Source organism: Panthera onca, chromosome B4, assembly GCF_046562875.1.
Source record: "Panthera onca isolate mPanOnc1 chromosome B4, mPanOnc1 haplotype 2, whole genome shotgun sequence".
Classification (NCBI taxonomy): domain Eukaryota; kingdom Metazoa; phylum Chordata; class Mammalia; order Carnivora; family Felidae; genus Panthera; species Panthera onca.
In genome coordinates this window covers 59699195-59722577 of record NC_138345.1, presented here as the reverse complement: position 1 = coordinate 59722577, position 23383 = coordinate 59699195, and the positions used below count along the sequence as shown (strand labels likewise).

Sequence of the window (23383 nt, the reverse complement as noted above, 5' to 3'; positions counted from 1 at the left end):
AGCGATCTCCTCGGAGCCTGTCGGTGTGAAATAAACCTCCTGACTTCCAAGATGTCCCAGTGCCCTTGGTTCTTCTGCTGGGTGATCCAGGCCAGGTTCTGTAACAAGATCATGACCTGAGCAGAAGTCAGATGCTTAACTGACTCAGGTGTCCCCAGGTAGAACACTTTTTGGCAGAAAGTTTTGGCAATGTTTTTTTCCCCTCTTTGCATGATTTTAATTGTTTATGGCTTTGTGCAGGGATAAGTCCGCAGGACCTATCAAATATAAGGTATTAGACATTTGTAGAATTTCCTTTTCAGTTTCCCTGATTTATGAGACAAATTAATAGGCATACAAACAAGAATAGGTTGGTTCCTTACTTGAGCAACTTGAGTACTGTAAGTAAAAAATGTCCATATTACTAATGATAAGGTCTTAAGATTTGATGATACTGAGCCCAGTATGATATGGCTCAGTTGTTTAAGTGTTGGACTCTTGATATCTGCTCAGGTCATGATCTCATGGTTTGTGAGATCCAACCTCATGTTGGGCAGAGCCTGCTTGGGATTCTCTCTCTCTCCCCCTCCCCTGCTCTGTCTCCTTCCCCACCCCCCCCCCCAAAAAAAAAAAAAAGAGTTTACAATACCATGTTCTAAGACAATGAGTGAACAGAATAAGATTGCATACTGGTACTTTGCTTGGAATGAGAAAATAATGCATAAACTTAAAAAAATTGATACTAAACAGCTAAGTGTTCACATTGCAGTTTGTAAAACATTAAACATGGCAGAATTTGCTATTGAAGAATGATACCGCAAGCCAAACCTAGTTACAAAATAGGAGGAATGAAAAAGCTACAGGAATGGAAGGAACTTGTGAGGTCACAACTGCTCCATTTAAAAAGTAAGGCCCAGAGAGGTTAAATGACCAGTGTAAACACAGCTGCTTTTGTACTGGCAGACCAAGTATTAAAACTTAATTGTTTTTTTTTTTTTTTTTTTAATCCCCTTCTGTTCTAGTGCTGCTTCTAAATGAAGGTGAAAGAGGCAGGTGAATATGTGCTGGCATTAGGGGGCTGTGGTGATGGCTGGTGGTGGGAAGGCGTGGGAAGGAGGCACAGTTTAGGTAAGAAGCCAGAGGATTACATAATTTAAGAGAGAAATTGATATGGCCAGCAAAGTGAATCCAGAGTTGGGGATAAAGTTATTTGTGGTAAAGTTCTCCAAGTACTTTAAGGGCAATTCCATCATGCTTATGAACCTAGCCACAATCCTAACCCCCATTCTTAGTAAACATTTAAAATAATATCCATTGTGGATTCCCCACTTCCTCTTTCCCTCCTAAATTCATTTTGTTTAAATGTGCTTCAGAGTCGTTTCATTAGAAATGAACTGTATCACTTAGTGGTATAAGGATCAGATATATGTGGTAGGCAAATATCAGGAAAATAAAATACTTATTTTTACTAAGTTTCAAACTAGGAATAGTTTCTTTCATGGTTTTTAAAGGAAAAAGATAGTGACTATTAACTTTAAAAATTAAGACAATTATCAGCAAAATTGAGTTTATTTGAGAATTGAGATTTGGATCATGCAAGCTGTGGCAGAGCCCTAGGCAAATCCAACAAACGAAGGGGAGGACCATTATTTTATGGAGAAGGAGGAGGAAGTTGGGAGGGGTTGTCTTGATGAAAGTCCAGTGGAGAAAAGTATGAATCCAGGGTGATGATGGTTTCTCATTAGCTGAGTTGAAGGGTAGTTGATTTCTTACAGGAGATGCAGTGTCTTTCCTTGCTGGGGCCTGTAACTGATGATTCTTCCTGTTGATGATTTTATGTTGGGGTCTATAATTGACAATTCTTCGTGTAATTGACCTTGAGTGTCCCCTTCCTATCCTCCTTCCTATCCTCCCTACTCCACTTTTGCGAGATTTCCCTTTACTCACATGACTAACATATTTTACCCATTAGGTGGCATTTTCTTTGCAGTTGGAATAACAAGGGACTGGAGATCAAAGAATAATTTGCTTTCTGTTGGAAATCTTTAAAAATATTTGATAGCATGTATTTTTATACAATAATTTACTTATACCCCATGCATGTTTCTCAAATATCTGTTGTTTAGTATTGCCTATTTATGCCTTCTATACAAATGGATATTTCCATTTGTATAGATATATGGCATTTATTAGTTTGGGACTTGCTTTTTCTTAAGCTCAACTTTATGTCTTTGAGATTTTCAATGTTGTTGCATACAGCTGCAGTTTATTCACTTTTAAAATAGGTTATCTATTGTATGAAATTGTTCATTTAGTCATAATTTATTTATCCATGCTACTGTTGATGGACATGTTTTTCTCCACTTTTTGCTATCACAAACAATGCTGCCTGAAACACATTTGTACATATCTTCAGATGCATGTTTGCAAGATTTCTCTAGGGGGATATATATATCCAATTAAAATTTAGTTCACATATATTTTTGATTCACATTTATATGTAAAATCATTCAAAGTAGCTATTGAAATCTCCTTACAGAGATATCTTGAAAGGTCTAATAGTTTAGTAATTTTTTTCTTATGAATTAGAATGAACAAATAACTTACAGTTAAGATCTTTTGAAGAGAAGATATGAAGGATAATGAGTTTTATGATAGTTGAGTTTCAGTGACAGATTGAGCATTTTGGGCTAGATCTGTAATTGCCTGATTTGGACATGAGGAGAATAAATACAGCCCACTGAAAAGTACACTGATATATTGGATTGGAAGGGGCTATACGAGATACAGTTATTCAGAACAGGCTATCTCGGCCCTTTTCAGGATTTGGTATTTTTGATAATTTTGAGAAACACATCTGGATGGGAAATGTTTCCCACCCTTCCTTACATCTACTTTTAGGCAACTGTTTGTTGGTTCCAGTTAATTTTGACATACCAAAAATAACATCATTGACTTTTTCGGTGATTCAAAAAGTCATCCAGTCATCTACTCAATTAATAATTATTTAGCACCTTTCACATTTGAGGCCTAATGCTTAAAGTTGGGCATATTGTGGTGAGCAAAACAGATGGACCGACTCTCTTGGGACTTATAATTTATAGCATTAGAGACCTATATATAAGTAAAAAATTATGATGGAGTGAGATAAGTTTTATTGACAGAGGGTAGCCTAGACTACTATGAGAGTGAAGAATAGGTACTCCTGATCCATTTAAGGAAGGTGAGAGTTTTTTTTTTAAGTTTATTCATTTATTTTGAGAGAGAGAACTAAAGAGTTGGGCGGGGGGAGGAGCAGAGAGGGAGGAGAGAGAGACTCTCAAGCAAGCTCTGTGCTGTCAGCATCAGCACAGAGCCCAGTGTGGGGCTTGAACTCACAAACCGTGAGATGGTGGCCTGAGTAGAAACAAGAGTCAGACGCTTAACTGACTGGGCCACCCAGATGCCCTGAGAGATTTTTTTAAAAATATAGATTCTTGGTCCTGATCCCCAGAAATTTGGTTCTGTAGATCTGGACCAAAGAAACTTGTTGTTGTTGTATTATGTTGTTGTATTATGATGATGAAGATGGTGATGATTTTAACTCCGCACACAATCCAGCCAATTAGCCAAATTTAGAAAATACTGTGTGTGAGTGATTAAAATGGGCACTGATCATGGCAGGGTCTCTTAAATGAACTAGCTAAGGATGGAATGGATGGTTTTTAGATAATTTCTGCTCAGAGGCCAAAGGTTGATCTTTGTATTTATCCCTATTCAGTTGTAAATTCCTGTCTTAGGTTGTAAAAGTTAACTGCCCCAGTGGTGGGTGGGAGGGACTACCTGTACTGATAGTACACACGGAAAGGACCTGGAATTGTTGGTTAGCTATAAACCCAATGAGAGTCAAAGGTGGGCCTGTCTGCCATGGAAGCTGCCATGATTTTAAGACACATAACTAACTGTAAGCTTAGTATTAGAGAGAAGTGGGGAAGGGTCCTCTAGGGAGGATTCGTTGGAGAACACATCTGGACTCATGTGGGTAGTTTCTAGGATCATGTGTAAGGGGCATGTTGACAGTTGAGGTGTATGAAAGGATGTTGAGCTCCTTGATAAATATCCCTACGGAAAAGAATTAGAGAGAAATAGTTTCATTCATCCCAGAATAAGAAAACTTAGTCTACATCATTCCAGAAGAAAGAACTGGGACTAAAAAGGGAAAGTTATTTGGGAAGTAAGTCTCATTTATTCATCGACTCATTTATTCATATAACAAATATTTAGTATCTACTGTAACTCATTCCCAAAGTTGCCAAAGATATACTAGTAAACAAGATGGATTCAGTTCCTGACTTCATGAAGTTGCGATTTATTAGAAGATCCAGACAATTAAGCAAGCAGTTTAATGAAAATGTGATGAAAAGTATGGTAATGGGAAAGCCAGGATGCTATTTCCCCTCCATGTAAAACACCTTTCTGATATTAATACTATCAGAAAGATGGTAAATGATGAATACTCTGACCTTGGAGATAACTTAAGAAGAGGCTGTTGGGGGGTAATGAAGAAGTTTTGCCAATAACTACCATTAAAATCCTGTGTAACTTTAAGCATCAATGATTGTATATGGCTTTGTAACAGATTCACACTTCCTTGCTTTTTTCCCCATTCCTATCCTGTCCTTCCCTTTCTTCCATTCTCATTTGCAGTTATTTAAGGCTGTATGATGAAATGATTTTGTGATTTTCACAGATGTTTGTATATAAGGAACAGGGCCAATTCTTAGAACTGAAATCATTCGTAATTATTATGTTTTAATCTGGGCTATCATGTAATGGATAGGCATAGTGTTTATGTAAATGCACTGTGATCTGATTTATAGCTTCAGTTTTTCCCATTCCTCTTGATGATTAATGAATGCAGATGGGGACTCTTAGTGGGCATAATAGTGGAAGCCTATATATCTGGGGAATCGGGTGTGCACAAAGAATGAGTAGAATGTCAATGCTGTTTTTCATAGAACTTTTATGTGTTCTAGATAAGATTATGGTTGCTTTGATCATTAAGTTTTGAATTCTTAACATGTCTTAAGTAATTAGAAAAGCTGACCTTTAATTCACAGCATTAAAAAAAATTAAATATTATGTTGTGACATTCTCAGGACTCTATGAGCCTTTCATATTTAGTGTTATAGGCTGAACTTCGATACTGTGAAGGTTTGGGTTTGCTTTCTCTTGACCCAATGTGACTTCCTGTTTCTAAGAAAAACAGTTTTAAAGACTTTTAAAAGGAATATCTTGCATGCTTGGCAGCTCTTGTAAAACCACATGTTAGTATACCAGTGTGAATGAAGTATATTATTTAAAGAAAGAAATATCAAAGAACCATATTGCTCAACCAAATTGGCATTTTGTTTTGTGGAAATTGGATGCCATAGAACAATCTGGTGATTTAGGAAGTGTCTGCTTTTGGTAACCAGATGAATCAGGAACCAAAAGTTTCATTTTGATTTGGTTAATCATCCTAAGTCAAGGGGACACCTGAGTCACAAATTGGGGTTTATTTACTCTGTGCTGGAGTTGATGCAAAGTAGTGATTCTGGTTATAATGGTTTTTTGTTTGTTGCAACTTGGTCACCTACTTTGAAATGAATTCATAAATTTAGTAAATTACATGCATTCTCACAATATCCTGGAAAAAATCCAGTTATTCCTACCACTTAGTCAATGAAGAAAATGAACGTTCGTGAAGAAGCTTTGATAGTTAGATAATTCTCTTTGATCAGGAGGTTCATGTCTCCTGGCTTTCAAGTCCTGTGCCTGAGAGCTTCTTTCTCTTGGTATTGTCCTAGAAGTTGGCTTCTCATAAATATTTTAATAGGCATTAAGTATGTTTTTGTAACTACAAAGATGATTTATTCATTTGGTTAATATTCATTGAGTACCTAGTATGTATCAAGGTCTCTTCTAGAAGCAGTCTGTATGGTAAGGAATAAGGCCGGCAAGGCCTAAATCTTTTTATAAATTTATGATTGTAAAAAACTTCCATGGTGGAAAATGGTATTAAAACTCTTTGTAAATATTTATACAATGGCCACATGCAGTCTGTGCTGTATGAACATGACGATGTTAATGATGTAAACATGCTTTTCTTCTAGGTTAGTGGATGACAGATGTGTGGTGCACCCGGAGGCGGGAGACCTTGCGAACCCTCCCAAGAAATTCAGAGGTAAGAAATAAATTTTTAACATATTTAAGATATACATATTTATAAAAATATATTTTTATTATGTGGCCAAAGGGCATGGGATCATTTTTTTGTCTTAAAATAAATCATGCTAAAACTTTATGTGAAACTGCCATATATAAATATGTCCACTGAAAATTTTTTCAAAAATTTCTCCATTGTTTCTCTTCTTTTATATGTAGGAGGATTTACATTGGAAGAAGAGTTTCAATTTTTGTTTTGCTGGACAGTAGTTTATCTGTTGAAAGGAAATCTTGGTAATTAACTCTGAAAGGCTACTTTTCAAACCAATAAATACAGCCGAATATTTATTTGTGAGACTTATGCTGTAAATGTTAGCGTTTCATGATCAACTCTTCACTGTAGCTTTGTAAAGTCTGTAGCTGGGTGACAGTGATTTGTTAGCTCAGCTTTTAAAATGTCACTTTGGATGGCATGTAATAACTAATGATTGTCTTAGAACTCCTTTCTAAGTATAATTTTTGTGTTAGCTTGGTAATATATCAACTGAGACATTGGTCATAATAGGAGACCAATTATAACTTGACTGTTATGAAGGAAGGATTAATGGAATCTGCAGAGAATCCTAGACAAACTAAAACCAATAATTACAAGCTTCTCAAATCAATTTCATAGTTTGTGTGTACTTACAATAATAAAAATAACTTTGAAGGAGCACTCACTTTGAACACACTGTGTAAGCATTCCTTCTCATAATGGTGAAAAGCAGCTTTCATAGGGGATAAAAATCTGGAGAGAGAGAGAGTGGAAGGGGTTCCCCAGATCTCCAGACCCAAGTCAGGGTGTGCTGCTTCCTGCGCTGGGGAAGGATGTGTTCAACATTTGACAGGTATTTCCCTTGTTTCACTCCTTGTGATAGACACTTTCCATCCAAGTCTCATTATAAGAATATATATTTCATTTTATCCAAACTCAGAATGTTGTGGGGGGCACCTGGGTGGCTCAGTTGGTTGAGCATCCCACTTCGGCTCAGGTCGTGATCTCATGGTTCATGGGTTCGAGCCCCGTGTTGGGCTCTGGGCTGACAGTTCAGAGCCTGGAGCCTGCTTCAGATTCTGTGTCTCCCTCTCTCTCTGCCCCAACCCTGTTTGCACTTTGTATCTCTCTCAAAAATAAATAAACATTAAACTCAGAATGTTGTGGAGAGAGTGACAAAAACAATAGATAATTTTTGAGTTAAATTGGTCACTTTGAATAAGAAATCCAGATTTTTCCTCTATGTGGAGATATTAACATAAAACAGGCTGTGGAAGATACACTGCCTATTGGAAGCACCATAAGACTATGTACTAGGGACCCTCCGCTAACCCTGGGCAGCGGAGGTGTTCTCTCCACAGTCCTCATTGAGGATGGACTCATGATAAAACTGCGCTGAAGGAGAGTCAGCAGTGCGTCAGGTGAGTAGAGTGGTAGCACATTAAAGATAAAAAGAAAATTTTTCAGGGCAAACTGGGACAACAAATCTGTGTTTATAACAGGAAAAAGCATGGGGTTCGGGTTTTGACTGTACTGCTCACTGGCTGTGTCATTGTAAGTAGGTCACCTAACCACTTTGAGCCTCAAAGGACATTTGTCATTGGCTGATGGGAGCAGGGGTGGGTAATAACAAGAACAATGCCCACCACACAGAGCTTTCTGAGGCCTAAATCTTTCCAGAGAATAAATGTAAAGTGTTTTAAATCATTACAGAAATGATAGCTAACTTATAATAGAAAGGCATCATGTATTTCCTTTTAACGTATTTGACTCTGCTCTTAGATTGTAACCTCTTTAGGGACAGGATTCTACTCTTTTTTTGTGTGTGTTTTCCAGGCATTTGCTCATACTAGACATCCAAAAAGTAGCCATTAGATGGTTTTGGATAAGACACCCAAACTCTCCCTGGGGCCAAGTGACAAAACTTGGTTCCTGGGACTGCTCCACACTTCACTGCCACGAGATTGGATAGTCTTACTCCTCTGTTGGTAAGGGGGTGGGGGATTCCTCTTTCACAGATAACCTTCAGGGTTTGTGGCCACCTTTTTTTTCTTTTCCTTTTTCCCAGTGAAGTGAATTGTTTTAAAGCATTAAGATTATTTTAGTGTATGTGAAGGAACACCATGGTAACACTCTGTACCCGGTAGGTAATTATATACAGATGCTTGGTGTCATTATTCAGCGGGCACTGGCTCAAAGTATGAATCACTCAGGTGCTCTAGCCCGCCCCTGGAAGGCTGGCTTTTCCTGTAATCTGATACTTTAGGTCATTGTCCTTACTAGTTTGCTCTTATTTTCTATTTTATTCCATTCATCATTGGAGAAGGAGGGCCCCCCCCCCTTTTTTTTATTGGGGATTTAGGGTTTCCTTTTATCTTAAAGCTCTGACTCTTTTCTGATGATTCTTGGAACTCTGTCATGGCAGAGCCATGGAGGAGAATTCCGAGTTGGGCTTGCCTCTGCCTTGGTCTCCAGACTACTCAGAAGCCACAAGCAGGCCTTGTTGTCCCAGATGTCATGTTTTTCGGCATAACTTGTCCTCTTACAGCTCTTGCATTTCACCGTTCTCTGCCTGTGGTGTATTTCCCTGTGCCCTCTGGCTTTAAAAACCATCGCTTTTTCATAGATTTGCCGCCCAGCATCACCACCCCTGCATTTCCAGACTCCTCTGCCAAGTTTCCAGAGCACCCTCCCTTATTGTTACTTTTTAGATAAGGTGAAGAAACAATAGCATATCACAGTTCCGCTACACCTCAGTTCCTCTCGCCTCAGCCACACAAATGGTATTCTCAAATTAATTTGGAAAGATTTTTGTTTTTCACAGTCTGTTATTTGTTCAAGTGAATCATATGGTTGTAGAGCTTCTAGGCAATTAGAAGTTAATCTACTGCAACTCCCCCAGTATTTGGAATGAGGAGGCAAAGTTCCAAAAAGGTTAAAATGATTCTTTCCCATACACACAATTATACAACGAAATATTCTTTTGACTATGTCACATTGCCTCACATATGAACAGAGGAAGCTGAATTTTAACAAATAACTTCCCAAGGGCTATTTAAAACCCGATTGATAGCTATTTTTCAGTAGACACCACACAATCAGACTAATACTAACAGAAGCACAGTGGCTTTCTCTTGTGAGTGCAAAATTCCTTTCATGGTCAAATATTGTCTATTTTCTTAAAAGATAAACTTTAAACTGTGGAATAAATTCAGAAGTACAGAAGAGTTGTAAAAGCAGCATAGAGAATTCCCTTTCACCCAGTTTCCCCTTAGGTTAGCATCTTACATCACCAGGGTGCATTTGGTTATGCTAAGAAATTACTATTTGTACATTATTATTGACTAAATTTGAGACTTCCTTTGGATTTCACTAATTTTTTGGCTACTTGCCTTTCCTTATTCGTGATTGCATTCAAGATCCCACAGGGTATTTAGTTATCATGCTCTTTAGTCTAATCTGGTCTGTGACATTTTCTGTCTTTCCTCATTTTTCATGACCTTGATACTTCTGAAGAATGCTGGCCAGGTATTTTGTAGAATGTCCCTCATTTGGGGTCTGCCTAATGTTTTTGTCATGATTAGACTGGCGTCAAGTTTGAGAAGAATACCACTGAGCTTCACTGCCCTTCTTGCAACATATCAGGGACACAAAATATCAACATGTTTGATCACTGGTCCTGGTTTTTTGATATACAATTTAATCCTCCTTTATACTAAATTATGGCAGTTATTTTTGTTGAATTTATATTCTTTTGGTTTTCCTTTTTTTCCCCCTAGTTCCTTTATATACTTCTGTCCCTACCCCTAACCCCTACTCTGTAGAAAGCTCTTCTCTGATGTGGATTTTTCTTAAAGTCTTTGCTCTACTGATACATGTACATTTTATTTTGGAAGGAGAAGCTAATATAAATCAAGGCAAAAGAGGCTGTGTGTCCTTTTATTACCATCAGGGTGATAAAATATAGAAGTAATAGAGGGGTGCCTGGGTGGCTCAGTCGGTTAAGTGTCTGACTTCACCTCAGGTCATGATTCCATGGTCTGTGACTTTGAGCCCTGCATCAGGCTCTGTGCTGACAGCTCAGAGCCTGGAGCCTGCTTTGGATTCTGTGTCTCCCTCTCACTGCTCCCCACCCCCTCTCGCTCACACACACACTCTCTCTCTCTCAAAGATAAATAAACATTAAAAAAAAAAAAAAAAAAAAAAAAGAAGTAATAGAGAACCCAGGAAGCCACCCCCCCCCCCCCCAGAGGGACTGAGGGAAGAGAAGATGGCCCCTTCTTCTGGTTGATTAGATACTCCCCAGGGTTGGCCTTGGCCCATTTGGTCTTGCAATTTTCAGCTCTTGAGATCTGTGGTCATTTGACATGTGACTGTTTCGTAACCTACCATGCCTATCAAGTGGACACATCTAGCAAGCAAAAAGTCATTCTGAAGCAGTCAGAATGCTTCCGGAATTAGAGCTAAAATAGAGAAATCTGCTCTGTTGTGCAACACTAATGTAGGTAGTGAAAAATCAGGGACTTGGGAGAAGATTGACAAGATTATTTCTTCAACTCAATTCCTTTTCTTCACATAATTCAAGGAAGTCTCTTTGAAGGCTGGGACTGTCACCTTTTGCCTCCAGTCATGGAGGTTACACACACAAGTGCTTAAGTGAGAAAGCCATCTTGCAAGGTAGTACCTTTGGATTTTTGTGTAGTTGACCGTGTCAGCCTTGCGTAACACAGTGATTCACCAGTATGAGCCAGTTTAACAATTGCTGTGTTGGATTTCTTCAGAATTAGGGTTAGTGTAATTACTTGATGATGACTGAAACAATTTCAGATTTGAAATAACATTGGTTGAGCATTTAAACCATGCTACGCTGTGCTTGGGGCTTCCTATGCATGATTATGTGGTAATTACAATACCCCTATAAAGTGGAAATTGTTGCTCTTCCCAGTTTTGCAGTTGACAGAGTCAAGTACAAAGAAGTTATGCCGCTGTCTTAATGTCACTGATTCCAGAGCTGTTTGTTTTGAATCACTATGCCATACCGTGTACTGAACTATGCCCTCCTATAAGTTTTAGTTGTTGGTTCTAAAAAGCCACACAGATTAAATCTAATTCCTCTTCCACACAACAGCCCTTTTAAATACTTGTTTAGAATGATCATGTTTCTGCAGATTTTTCCTCCTGCAGGCTTAATTTTTAAAAACTCTTTCGCCTGTGGCCAGTCACAAAGTCTTCAGTGATTTCTCCAGTTTTCATTATACTGTCTTGTTTGTTTTCTGGTTGGGCTTCTATTTGTCGGTGTAATTCTTTTTTTTTTTTTTTCTTTCATAAGTGAGTTTTTATTGGTTGTTCTGAGGATCAGTACAGATGATTCAATTTGTACACAATGCTTAATGTATGTACCAAAAATCTAAAAAATCATGTAGTTGTGACTCTTTTCCAAAAGTTATTCCAGTGACCTTCCAGCTTAAAATTTGGAGGCAGATTTTCCTTAGCAGTACATCAAGTACCAATATCTTCAAATGTTGATATGCTGTTGCATTGTTAAGCCCCCTTGATTCACAATTTAATATCATATATACTACATACTCAATGTTCAATTTTGCACAACATATTAACAAAGTTGCTAGGAAATTGGGCTACCACCACCAAGATGTTACAGAATGCACAAAATTCTGACAGAGGAGAGCTAAGATCAAGGAAACAATTCTACGAAAAACAACATGGGGATACAAGTAATTTAAAATGTTCAAGACATTAAACGCACGACCGACTCTAAATTGCCTTTTAGTATGTTTGGTATTATAGGATATAAAAACTATCCCATACATGGAATGTTAAGCTGGCACCTAAGACGATCACAGCCTCCTGTATTTTCTATTTTCTGGTTGTACAACCCCACTGTTTTCTGGTTGTACCAAAAAATGAACACCCAGCAAGTGATTTCACCTCTTCAAAAAAAGCATTTACACTTAAAAAAATGGGATGAAGTGGGATCTCCTCCTTCTTAAAAATGTTTCTAGAGCTACTAAAAAACTTGCATTTACAAAATAACTGATAAAAATATTCCTCTGGGTTGTACAAGAAGGGAGACAGCAAACACCGATAAGACCTGGGATATGATATTAATCAGACTTGGCTTCTTTCTCTCCTGCTTCCTCAGAGGCTGCACTCTCCTCGTTTTCAGTTTCTCCATTTTCTTCAGGCAAGTCTTCTTTCGTGTCTTGGTGAGCCCCTTCAGCCTGTTTTCCCTTTGCTCCCCCTTTCCCCTTTGCACTTATTGTCTGAAGATTTATCCTTTCCCTGCTGCCGCCTTTTTCTGCTTCACTTCCACTTTTGCAGGAGCAGGTTGAGCTGACAACCTCACCCACCTCCTCTTGGGCTCCTCCTTCCCGTCCCCTCGGCGGAGCTGACCTCCCTCTTGGGCATCCTGGTGGTGAGACTGGCGTGTGCAGGTGCCTGCTGGCTGCCCATGCCCAGAGCCTTCAGGAAGCCCAGCTGCCTGGCCACTGCCAGAGGTGCTGCAACCCCGGTCAGTGTAATTCTTGGTGGTTGTAGAAAGAAGAGAACGTAGTACATTTGAGTGCAGTATTATGAGACTCTTATTTTGGGATACTGTGCTTGTGGCCCAAGAGTCCTGGGCAGGATCCCTAACTCACCTCCAGCTGTTAGTCAACCTAGATTCCTGATGTGTTTTCATTTGCATCTCTAATCCTCATTTTCCTCCTCCTGTGCTGTATAATTGGTACTTTGGTACCAAGCAGAGAATCTGTTACATTTCATCTTATTAGCATTGATTGGCTCATTATTCTAGCCTGCCACTCACTCTGACTCTCTCTCTCTCTCTCTCTCTCTCTCTCTCTCTCTGATCTTAACTCTTATCCAAATTATTTATTCAAACTCCCAGGCTTATGACACCTGGAAATTCGTTAAGTTGGTTCAAGGTGAATGTGTGATCCAAATGTTATTCCAGTATTTTTGAATATCTCTGAGAAGTAGATTAGGAATGTGTATGTCAGCGTCCCTACAAATCAGACCTTGGAAGGCGTGGATGGAGGTAGTCAGTTTGGGAGGTGATCTCTTGCAGCACGGATAATGGAGTGGGGGAGAGTGAGCCTAAAGAAAGAAAAGGCAACAAATTGTTCATGAATGTCCACCACTGTGGCAACCAGAGCTCAGTGCTTCTGGGGTCCTCTGAGACTCCATGGGGACCATGCCTCAGAATCTCCTACCTATGGACAGAAAGTCTGGGGCCAAATTCTATCCTCTGTGGGTTACGGGTTGGCCCTCTTCCACAGCACACTTCTGGACTGCTCCTCTTTGAAGCTGAGCAAGGTCTCCAAGTATCAGGGAAAGCTCTCATAAAGGAGATGGAGGGGTTCGAGTTTGGAGGCTGCTGGCATGCTGGGAACTGTCCACTGCAGTTGTCAGTGAGCTTGGGCCTGAAGACAGTCACATCACTTGTGCCTGCTCGGAAGTTGCACCTGTTTCCTTACTTGAAAGACCCGCAGTTAGACGATAAACTGTATGAGGGTAAATACTATGTTAGCCTTGCATTCTGGGGAATTGCCAAGATCAAGAACAGTGCTTTGCATATTGTCAGTGCTGAATGAATTTTCGTTGAATTAATGAATAAAGTTCTAAAAAAATTTATAACTCTTAAAGGCAATATAATTTCAGATGCTTGTTTTGGGGTCTTAACGCTACCCAGCGTGTAACAAAATTGCTGGCTGATGAGTTGTTTTAAAATAAAACCATGTGCGGCATCTGGATAGCTCAGTCGGTTAAGCCCCCAACTCTTGGTTTTGGCTCAGGTCATGATCTCATGGTTCTGGAATTCAAGTCCTGCATTTGACTCTGCACTGACAGTGTGGAACCTGCTTGAGATTCTCTCTCTCTGTCCCTCCCCCACTTGTGCAGTCTCTCAAAATAAATAAATAAAAACTTTACATAAAATATGTAAAGCAATGTGTAGACCTGTTGTCTTTTTTTTTTTTTTAACAATTTATTCATTTTTGAGAGATAGAGAAAGAAAGAGTGCGAGCGGGGTAAGGGCAGAGAGAGAGGGAGACACAGAATCCGAAGCAGGCTCCAGGCTCTGAACTGTCAGCACAGAGCCTGATGTAGGGCTTGACCGCAAGACCATGACCTGAGCCAAAGTCGGATGCTTAACCAGCTGAGCCACCCAAGCACCCCTATTTTGTTATAGTCTTACATTCTACTCTAAATTTAAGTTCATTGGTATCAAGTGTGCATTCTAACATATAAATCTGTAGGGTGAATAGCAGAAGATGAAAACTTCTATGTGTATCGAGTGACTTTTTTAGCATTTTATACTTTCCTACTACACAAAGAAGTTTAGAAAAGTCCAATGGATTTCCAAACCAACATTACATGCTTTATACAAAAAAATCTTTAAAATTCTCTAGTCGAATGTTACTGCTGTGCCGATCATGTGTCATTATGGTATGTCATCACAGTAAGAACCTTCTGCGGCTAATATTAAACTCCAGGAGGCAGTGGAAATTTGATACTAAGTTTACTCTTCTCAGGGAGGTTTCGGAGAAGGCCTAAAGGGTGAAATGAAAAGAGACTGCCTCTTTGCTTCTTCTGTTGGAGCTAGTCAGGGTTGTAAAAGTGTTCGCACTTTAAAATCCTTCAGTCTCTATTGGAGGAGTTTGCTGTGGTTCTGAATGGTCAAACCAGATTGCTTTGGAAGCCTCACAAATTGGTATGTAGGGTAGCACTCCCACAATTATTGTGTATCTAAGATAAATACAGTACGTGAGCTTTGATTTGTGGCTTTATGTTGTGAAGTTTAATTCCCTCCCTTCAGAAGTGAGGGACAGACAATGAACACTTGTAATGTGTGTGTTTAATGGCGTTAGGACCACTGTCTTTCCAGTGGGACTTGCCCACTTGCTAATCGTGTATCGATGGGCCAATTCCTGTGCTGCTAGCTCTTGTGTAAAAATCTCTCTTCTAATATTGGGTATGAAGTTGGTTGTGTGTCTAACTTCCTTATAAATACTGAATAAATGCCCTTTGTGAGAATTTTAATAGCCACGACTATACTCTTTCTAAGAATAGAAAGTCCTAAATGTTGGATTTCTTACCTTTGAGGCCTTAAGGTAGCCTTTATCCATGTTACCTTGTTTAATTCTTAATAGTGCCATTCTACAAACGTGGAAGCCACTCTTCAGAGAAGTAAAGTCATCTGCTCAAGGTCACACAGTTACTAGGTGGTGAGGCAAGTTTCTTTGAAGCTAGTATTCTTCAATACTGTCAGATCTTGGGATATGTTTGGTAGAGATTTATTCAATATCCACTGTGCTCAGTGCAGTGTGTGAACTTGTTGCTACAGTTCAAGCCAGTCAGAAATGAATGCTGCTCTCAAGGAATTTATAATCTAATGAGGGAGATAAGATGTATTGGTAAACAATTATAGCACAAGGTAGAAAGTGATAAAGGCTAAATAAAAAGGTGTGGTGATGGTATTGCAGGAAGATGGAGATTGTAATTTCCTGTTTTGAGAGCTGAGGAGAGCTTCTTAATTAAGATAGCATTTGACTTGTAGGTTAAAAAATGGGTACCCGTGGGGGAGGCACATCCAGGTTTTCAGGCTGAGTATGAACCTCTTCATGAAAGTAGTTCCTGGGTAATAATAGTTGGTATGCAAAGCTAAATTGCATGTCTTCTTAAAACAGTGACGGAATGCTTGGCATTCTTTCAAATATAATGCCGAGATGAAAGCACTAAGCCATTATCCCAGTAAATGTGGTTTTCTAGAAGATAAGCGAATGATAATTACATGTGACCAAGCCTATTGTACTGCCACCCCAGCTGCTGATCACAAACATTTATTTAGTTTTTACTCTATATTAGGTAATGTTCGAAATGCTTCACATTCTACTAATCCATTTAATCTTTACACAACCCTAAGAGATAAGTGCGATTATTGAAATATTATTACCTGCATGAGTTAGGTAGGTGCTAGGCCAGAAATAAAACAACAGCAGCAGCAACAACACCAAAAACCAATGGCTTATCTAAGATAGAAGTTATTGGAGAAGGCCATGTGAAGACAGAGACAGAGCATGCAGTTACGTTGCTACAAGCCAAGGAATACCTTGGGCCACCAGAAGCTGGAAGAGACAAGACAGTATTATTTCCTAGAGCCCTCAGAGGGAATATGGCTCTGTCAACACCTTGACTTTGGACTTATGGCCTTCAGAACTCCACGAGAATAAATTTCTGTTTTAGCCACCAAGTTTGTAGTCATTTGTTATGGCAACCACAGGAAGCTTATACATATGGCCACATCTTGCCACAAGGAGAATGAGGAATGTGGTGGTTAGTGGGCTGGCCCCATGCCTACCTAAACTCAAGAGTTCTATTACCGAAAGGAAGAAGAGAGGGGTGCCTGGGTGGCTCAGTCGGTTAAGCATCCGACTTTGGCTCAGGTCATGATCTCGCAGTTTGCGAGTTCGAGCCCCGCATCGGGCTCTGTGCTGACAGCTCAGAGCCTGGAGCCTGGTTTGGATTCTGTGTCTCCCTCTCTCTGCTCCTCCCCCACTCATGCTTGCGCGCTCTCTCTCTCTCTCAGAAATAAACATAAAAAAAAATTTTAAAAAGGAAGAAGAGAATGGGTATTGGGGGTGAGGGGTAATATTCTCTGGCACATCTCATTTTATAGCTGAGGAAATTGAGGTATGGAGAAGTTATATAACTTGTTCAAGGTTTTCCAATGGAAAGGAAGCAAAGCTTTGATTGAAATCCTGACCCTTCACCATTAACTACATTGCTTTGAAGCCCAAGGGGCTTCAGAAGCACAGAGAAGAGGATTTTAAGTGGCTTAGGAATTCAGAGGAAGAATGGAGGTGAGCTAGAGCTGTGGAAGAATGGGTGGTTGTTAGCTAGCTGGAAAGGAGGGGGTTTGAGGAGAAAGAGGCATTTCTGGCTGAGGTGCAGAGGTGTGCAGCGACATGACCCATTTGTGTTTGTGGCTTTTAAGAATGTTTAAAGCTTAGGAGAATGTGGAAGAGTGGCAGAGATGAGCCGGGAGGAAGGTCAGATGCCTCACGGCCTTGTATGTCGCACTGAGGCATTTGATATTTATGTTAAGACAGTGGAGGACTATTAAAGAATTTTAAGCCAGTCTGAAACGTGATCAGAATTGAAATTTTGAAAGACTTTTCTTTTACATGGGGAGGTTGGAAATACAGGATGGGATATCAACCAGGAGACTGTTAAAATAGTTCAGAAAATTTGATAATGGACTAAGCTAGTAGCTATGGATGGCAAGAAAGAGGTATATTTGGCCATATTAGGACTTGATAACCTATTATATGTGGGAGTGGGGTAGGAGGTGGTGAGGGAGAGCAGGTGTCCCAGAATTCTCCGAGGCTTCAGATTTTGGCAGTGTGGTAGATATTAGTAGCGTGTATTGAGATATGGAATACGAAAGAAATTACCTGATAGAGGAGGGCAGTTATGTAAGTTCTTTCCTTCTTACTTCAAAACACCCACAAACCGAGTGGCTCACACAGTATCCATTTGTTTAACGCATGAATCTGCAGGTTCGTTGGCTGATTCTTTTGTTCTGAGCTGGTGTGGCTGGTTTCTGCTGAATTGGCTCATACATCTGCAGGTATTTGACATCTGGATGGTCCAGAATGGCTTCCTTCACATATCTGCCAGTGGATAGGTTGTTGATGGGGGTGGCTGAACCCCCATCTTATTACCTGGAGAGCCAGTTCAGATTCTTCACCTAGGGATAGTGTGACAACAGCAAGAAAGGGCAAACATCAGTGCTCATCAGTGTTCAAACCTCTGCTTGTGTTACATGTGCTAATGTGATACGGCTAAGTTCAGATGCAAAGAATGGAGACATTGGCTGTGCCTTTTGAGAGGTGGAGGTGCAAAGTCACCTGCAACGGGACCCGCATAGAGGGATGGGAAGAATGTAGGACCTTTTTGCAGTTTACCACGGTACTGAACTTGGTTCTGGAATCCTTTCTGCCAGAGAGTTAGATTTAGAAGATTGCTGGATATATTGATCTGAAGGCTCAGGAGACAAATCTTGATGGAAAAATAGAGATTTGAAATTTATTAAGATATGGATAGCATTTTAAAGCTGTGGGAGTGAAAAGCAAAGAGGACCCTAACTGGAATCTCTGGCAATAGCAACATATAAGGTGTCACAAGAAAACATCACAGTATCGAGAGCCACCATGAAATACCACTATAAAAGTGGCTAAAATTAAAAAAAAAAAAATACAGAAAATGCCAAGTGTTAACAAGGATGCAGATCAACTAGGACTGTTGTACATTGCTGGTGGTGTATAAGACACTACAGCCATTTTGAAAGTTTATTTATTTTCGAGAGACAGAGAGAGAATGAATGAATAAGCAGGACATGGGCAGAGAGAGAAGGGGAGACAGAGAATCCAAAGCAGGTTCTGTGCTCAGTGCAGAAGGTCAGATGTGGGGCTTGAACTCAACGAACCGCAAGGTCATGATCTGAGCCAAAGTCGGTTGTTTAACCAACTGAGCCAACCAGGCTCGCCTAGCCATTTTGGAAAAGAGTTTGGCAGTTTCTTATAAGGTTAAACGTGTACATACCATATGACCTCCAACTTTCACTCTTGAGTATGAACTAAAAGCAATGACAAATTAAGTTCACACGAAGATTTGTACATGAATGTTTGTAGCAAAAACTGGAAACAATAAAAATGACAACTGGTCTTGGATAACCAATACATGCAATGGTATATCCGCATAATGGAACATTACTCAGTAGTAAAAAGGAATGAAGGACTGATATGCCCAACAACACAGATGAATCTCAAAAGTGTTATCTAAGTAAAAGAAGCCAGTTTCAAATGGCTACGTAATATATGACTGCATTAATATGCCATTCTGCAAAAGGCTGAGGCAGGAGGGATGGATTTAGCCAGTTAAAGATAGGATGGACCTGAGGTAGTTAAAAGTTCTGTTGACCCAGAAGTACTCTCTTGACTTCACTGAAAAAAAAAAAAGTCTTCCCATTCAACACTTGTGTGACTTTTTTTTTTTTTTAACCTCTAAGGTTGGCTGTGTGGGAAGATAGAGAAAGACCTTATTCATTCAGAACTCTTTGTCCTTGGTGAGGTCTTCAGATATTCATATGATACAGTATTAATTTGGGGGAAATGAATGATCTTTACGATAATTTATTTTAATCACTTTTATAGGATGTTTGCTCTTCTAAATGATATGGAGGGTTAGAGGTTTTCTACCTGTGCTATACTTACTATAAACTTTGTATTCCTTAGGAAAATAATCCAATTTTATTATTCCAGTGGAGTTCCCTATGGGAAATGCTTTCTTTCTTTCTTTCTTTCTTTCTTTCTTTCTTTCTTTCTTTCTTTTATGTTTATTTTTGAGAGAGAGAGAGAGAGAGAGAGAGAGAGAGAGAGTGAGTGTGGGTGGGGGAGGGACAGAGAGAGAGGGAGACACAGACTCTGAAGTAGGCTCCAGGCTCTGAGCTGTCAGCATAGAGCTCAATGAGGGGCTCAAGATCAGGAACCATGAGATCATGACCAGAGTCGAAGTCAGATGCTTAACTGACTCGGCCACCCAGGTGCCCCGGGAAATGCTTTCTTTTTATAATGTAGTTTCCAGGAATACATTATGGTAAGAAGCATGGGCTGTTTGTAGAACTGAACCTATGGCCACTCAAAAACTCTTCAGTGAAGTAAATAGTAGTGACTTTTAAACCATTTCTCTTATTTTTTCTCATCTTGTCATGTAGTAGGCATATAGAAAGGCATGTTAAAAAGTCAAATCACTTCAATTTTCTCATGCTTTATAGCATAAAGTATCTACATGTGGGAGAATGTTGTACACATATTTATCAAGTGGAAATATGTGTGAATTAAGATTGTACTTCTATGGTTAATGGTACGTGGGCCTTGTTTCACTCTCTGATGAGTATTAAATAAATTAATAGAAGTTATATTTTGTTTATGAAAGTCTCTGTGTATCTTCACAAAACTCAATAATCATTAACCTATTCAAGCTACTACTCAGATAAAAGATTGATTTGTACATTGTGTATTCAAGTTCAAGTAAACTGCCTTTCCTTCCCAGGTGTTGATTTAGTGAGTGAGCCATTTAAAGATCTTTTCTGATCAGGTGCTGTTGTTTACATTTTGTGGTTTTCAAAGTAAATACAGTAATTTCAGAATAAAGCAAAGAGGTGCTGGCGGGTGGCATTGTTTGTTTTACAAATACTTGGAAGTAGTTTGGAAACTTGGTGTTTTAGAGGATAAAGTAGGTAAAAATCTAAGAAAACAGCCCTCCACAGTAGAGATCCAGCCTCGCTTGGCAATGCACCACTCACTCACCCTTGTTCTTCCCGAGCCTTGCTTGCCCTTTTACAACTGGAGACCCCTACAAAGAGAGATACATGCCCTGAAAAGGAAAGTGGTGGGTCCCCAGGAACTCACTGAGGCTTGGTACTTGTTTAATGTATTGCTACATGACTGACTGCTGTGTGTGTGCACATACGTGTGTGTGTGTGTGTGTGTGTGTGTGTGTGTGTGTGAACCTTCCACTGGATGGATTTAGAAGTGGTTAAACTTAAATTCACACAGGCTCTCAAGGGCCATGCGGAACTGGAAGATAACAGGCTTATCTAGAGAGTGTCCTATCTTGAAAGCATAGATAGCTTTCTATGATAGCATAGATACCTTGAAAGCTTTTAAACTAGCATTTTCTAAATGCTGGAAGTTTCAGCTCCTGTTCAGAAACAGGACTGTGGAACTTGTTCTTTTGAGTCTATATAGATGTATTGCATAAAGCACAAGTGCAGCTATTATTGTTGTAAGAAGCTTCATAGTTATGCAACTTTCTTTCTGATTGTATCTGCGTAATTAAATACCTGCATGTGGGCAAATATTGGAAGGAAGGGAGTTAAACAAAGTTAATTGTGTGGCAAGGTTGGGAGTTACGTTCTGTAATGTTATCATATGAAAGAAAAAAATCCCATACACAAATGTCATGTTGAAAAAAAGTGTGATTGTCCAGTGGGAAAATGCGATATTTTGACTTACGACATTAACAATGGAAGTCCTTTAATCCCTATTTCTTTCTCACCTTAGTTTCTTTCTATATATTTGGCCAACATTGTTAGTAAAATTAGAGTCTGGTATCGCTATTGGTTGGCTTACACATATGTAAGCCACAAGAACAAGATAGTTCCCTGCTTTCTTCCTAACCCAACAGATGGACAGCACTGTTCTAGAGGCTTCTTTGGATGTATTGTCAGTCCTTCCTTGCCCTCCTAAATAAAATTTCTTAACAACCTGAAATTCAGGATTTCATCATTTAAATAGCCTAGAAACACTTAGTTGAATAAAACCTTTGGGACTTGGAAACTGATCACTTTTTACAGAGAAAGCAAAGGCAAGCAGGAGCACTTCCTGCATGTGCCCTGTGAGTCGTGCCATCATGGTGTATGGCAACCAGACAAGCTGAAGACAGTCCCCTGTGGTTGCCACCGGCCATAAGAGATGGTCAACGCACTGTGTGCATCGGGTAACACAAGAAGTTGAAAGACAAAGGCCTTCTTGTGGTTCTGTAGGTTAGGGGTCCCCAAGATCCTTTCAGGATGGTCTGCAGGATCAAACTTTTTCATAATGAGGCTACACACTATTTGCCTTTTTCATTCTTACTCTTTCTTGAATGTGTAGTGGAGTTTTCTGTAAGCTACATGAAGTGTGGTGGTGTCACGTCTTGGTTGGCTAATGACATATGTGTTTGTGTTTTATTGTGTTGTGAGTTGCTCAGTTTTAATTTGTCATATGGTGAATATAGGCAGATATAGCTCACCAAAGGAAATCTCTTTGGGGTTCTCAATAATTTTTGAGTGTAAAGAGGTCTCGGTACCAACAAGTTTGAGAACTCTTTGCTAAAAGAACAATCAGGTAGCATGAGTTGGAGTAAATATCACTGAGCTGTGGGAAAAGGCATGTGTTAAAAGCAGTGGATCCACAGGGAATAGGCAAGAACTGTGGTCAGGAAAAGTAATTAGAAATGAGGATGCCCGCAGGTGTACCAAAGAGGCAGAACAAAATGAGGGGATGGGAGAAATAGCTATTTTCTGTGAGCTTTTCCAGGTTCAGCTTTGTGTCCCTAGCACTGTGCTTACAGGAGGATAGGCCTGTGATGAATATCTGTGAAAGGGTGAACTTATCAGTATAAAGATGTAGAACCAAATAAAAATTTGAGAAACATATGAGGTGCAGTGTTTATCACAGTAATACTTTTAGTAGAGGGAAGAATATACAAAAGGAGGAAAAAGATTTACACATCATATGTGTCCTAAGTGGGAATTTAATGTTTTCAAGTAATATTTAATGACATTAGAGGATATGAACTGGGAAAAAGGCTTATTGTGAAACTATATATGTATATATACACAGTTCATATAAATACATTTCTAGTTACCTAAAATATGATATGCCTGTATAAGTGTATATTTTGCAAATGTACCTGTGTACCTGTCTCTGTAAGGATATACACCAAAATGATAAACATGGTTAACCTTGGGGCATGAAAAGAGGTGGGTTTTTTTCCTTTAGGCTCTTTAGATTTTTCCAATTTTTTTCAGTGATCATATATCAGTTTTATATTCAGAAAAACCCAAGTTTAAAAAAAATTTTTTTTAATGTTTATTTATTTTGAGGGAGAGAGAGACAGGGTGTGAACAGGGGAGGGTCAGAGAGAGAGGGAGATACAGAATCTGAAGAAGGCTCCAGGCTCTGAGCCGACAGCACAGAGCCCGATGTGGGGCTCGAACTTGTGAACCACGAGATCATGACCTGAGCCAAAGACGCTTAACCAACTGAGCCACCCAGGTGCCCCAGAAAAACCCAAGTTTTTTATACACAGGCATACACACACAGTTTTTTAGGCCACTAGGAAAGAAAAAACTAGAATCGTTTCATATCACAATAGCTTTCCGTCCCAGGCTTAGAACTTTTTAAATTTCTTCACTGGTTATGTGAATTCAAGCAATCACTTCAAAACTGAATCCAACAATAAATGAAAAAAGTCATTCACCGCGATCAAGTGGGATTTATTCCTGAGATACAAGCATGGAATTTACAAATCAATCAGTATGATACATCACATTAACAA

General features: G+C 39.4%; 1 protein-coding gene and 1 pseudogene across 4 annotated transcripts in view; one reads left to right on the top strand and one right to left on the bottom strand.

Moving 5' to 3' along the window:
- Positions 1-23383, top strand: part of ITPR2 (inositol 1,4,5-trisphosphate receptor type 2) — a 489660-nt gene that overhangs the window by 32287 nt on the left and 433990 nt on the right. For 3 of the 4 annotated variants that reach the window (XR_009617392.3, XM_060658096.3, XM_060658095.3), the window contains exon 2: positions 6114-6184. Coding sequence is in view for 2 of the 4 variants with exons in the window: in XM_060658096.3 (XP_060514079.3) it covers positions 6114-6184 (71 nt within the window). In the remaining 2 variants the exon portion in view is untranslated. Of the gene's footprint in view, positions 1-6113; positions 6185-23383 lie in introns of those variants that run through there. The other variant, XM_060658097.3, reaches the window with a different exon arrangement.
- On the bottom strand, positions 12322-12625 carry LOC132694590 (non-histone chromosomal protein HMG-14 pseudogene; annotated as a pseudogene).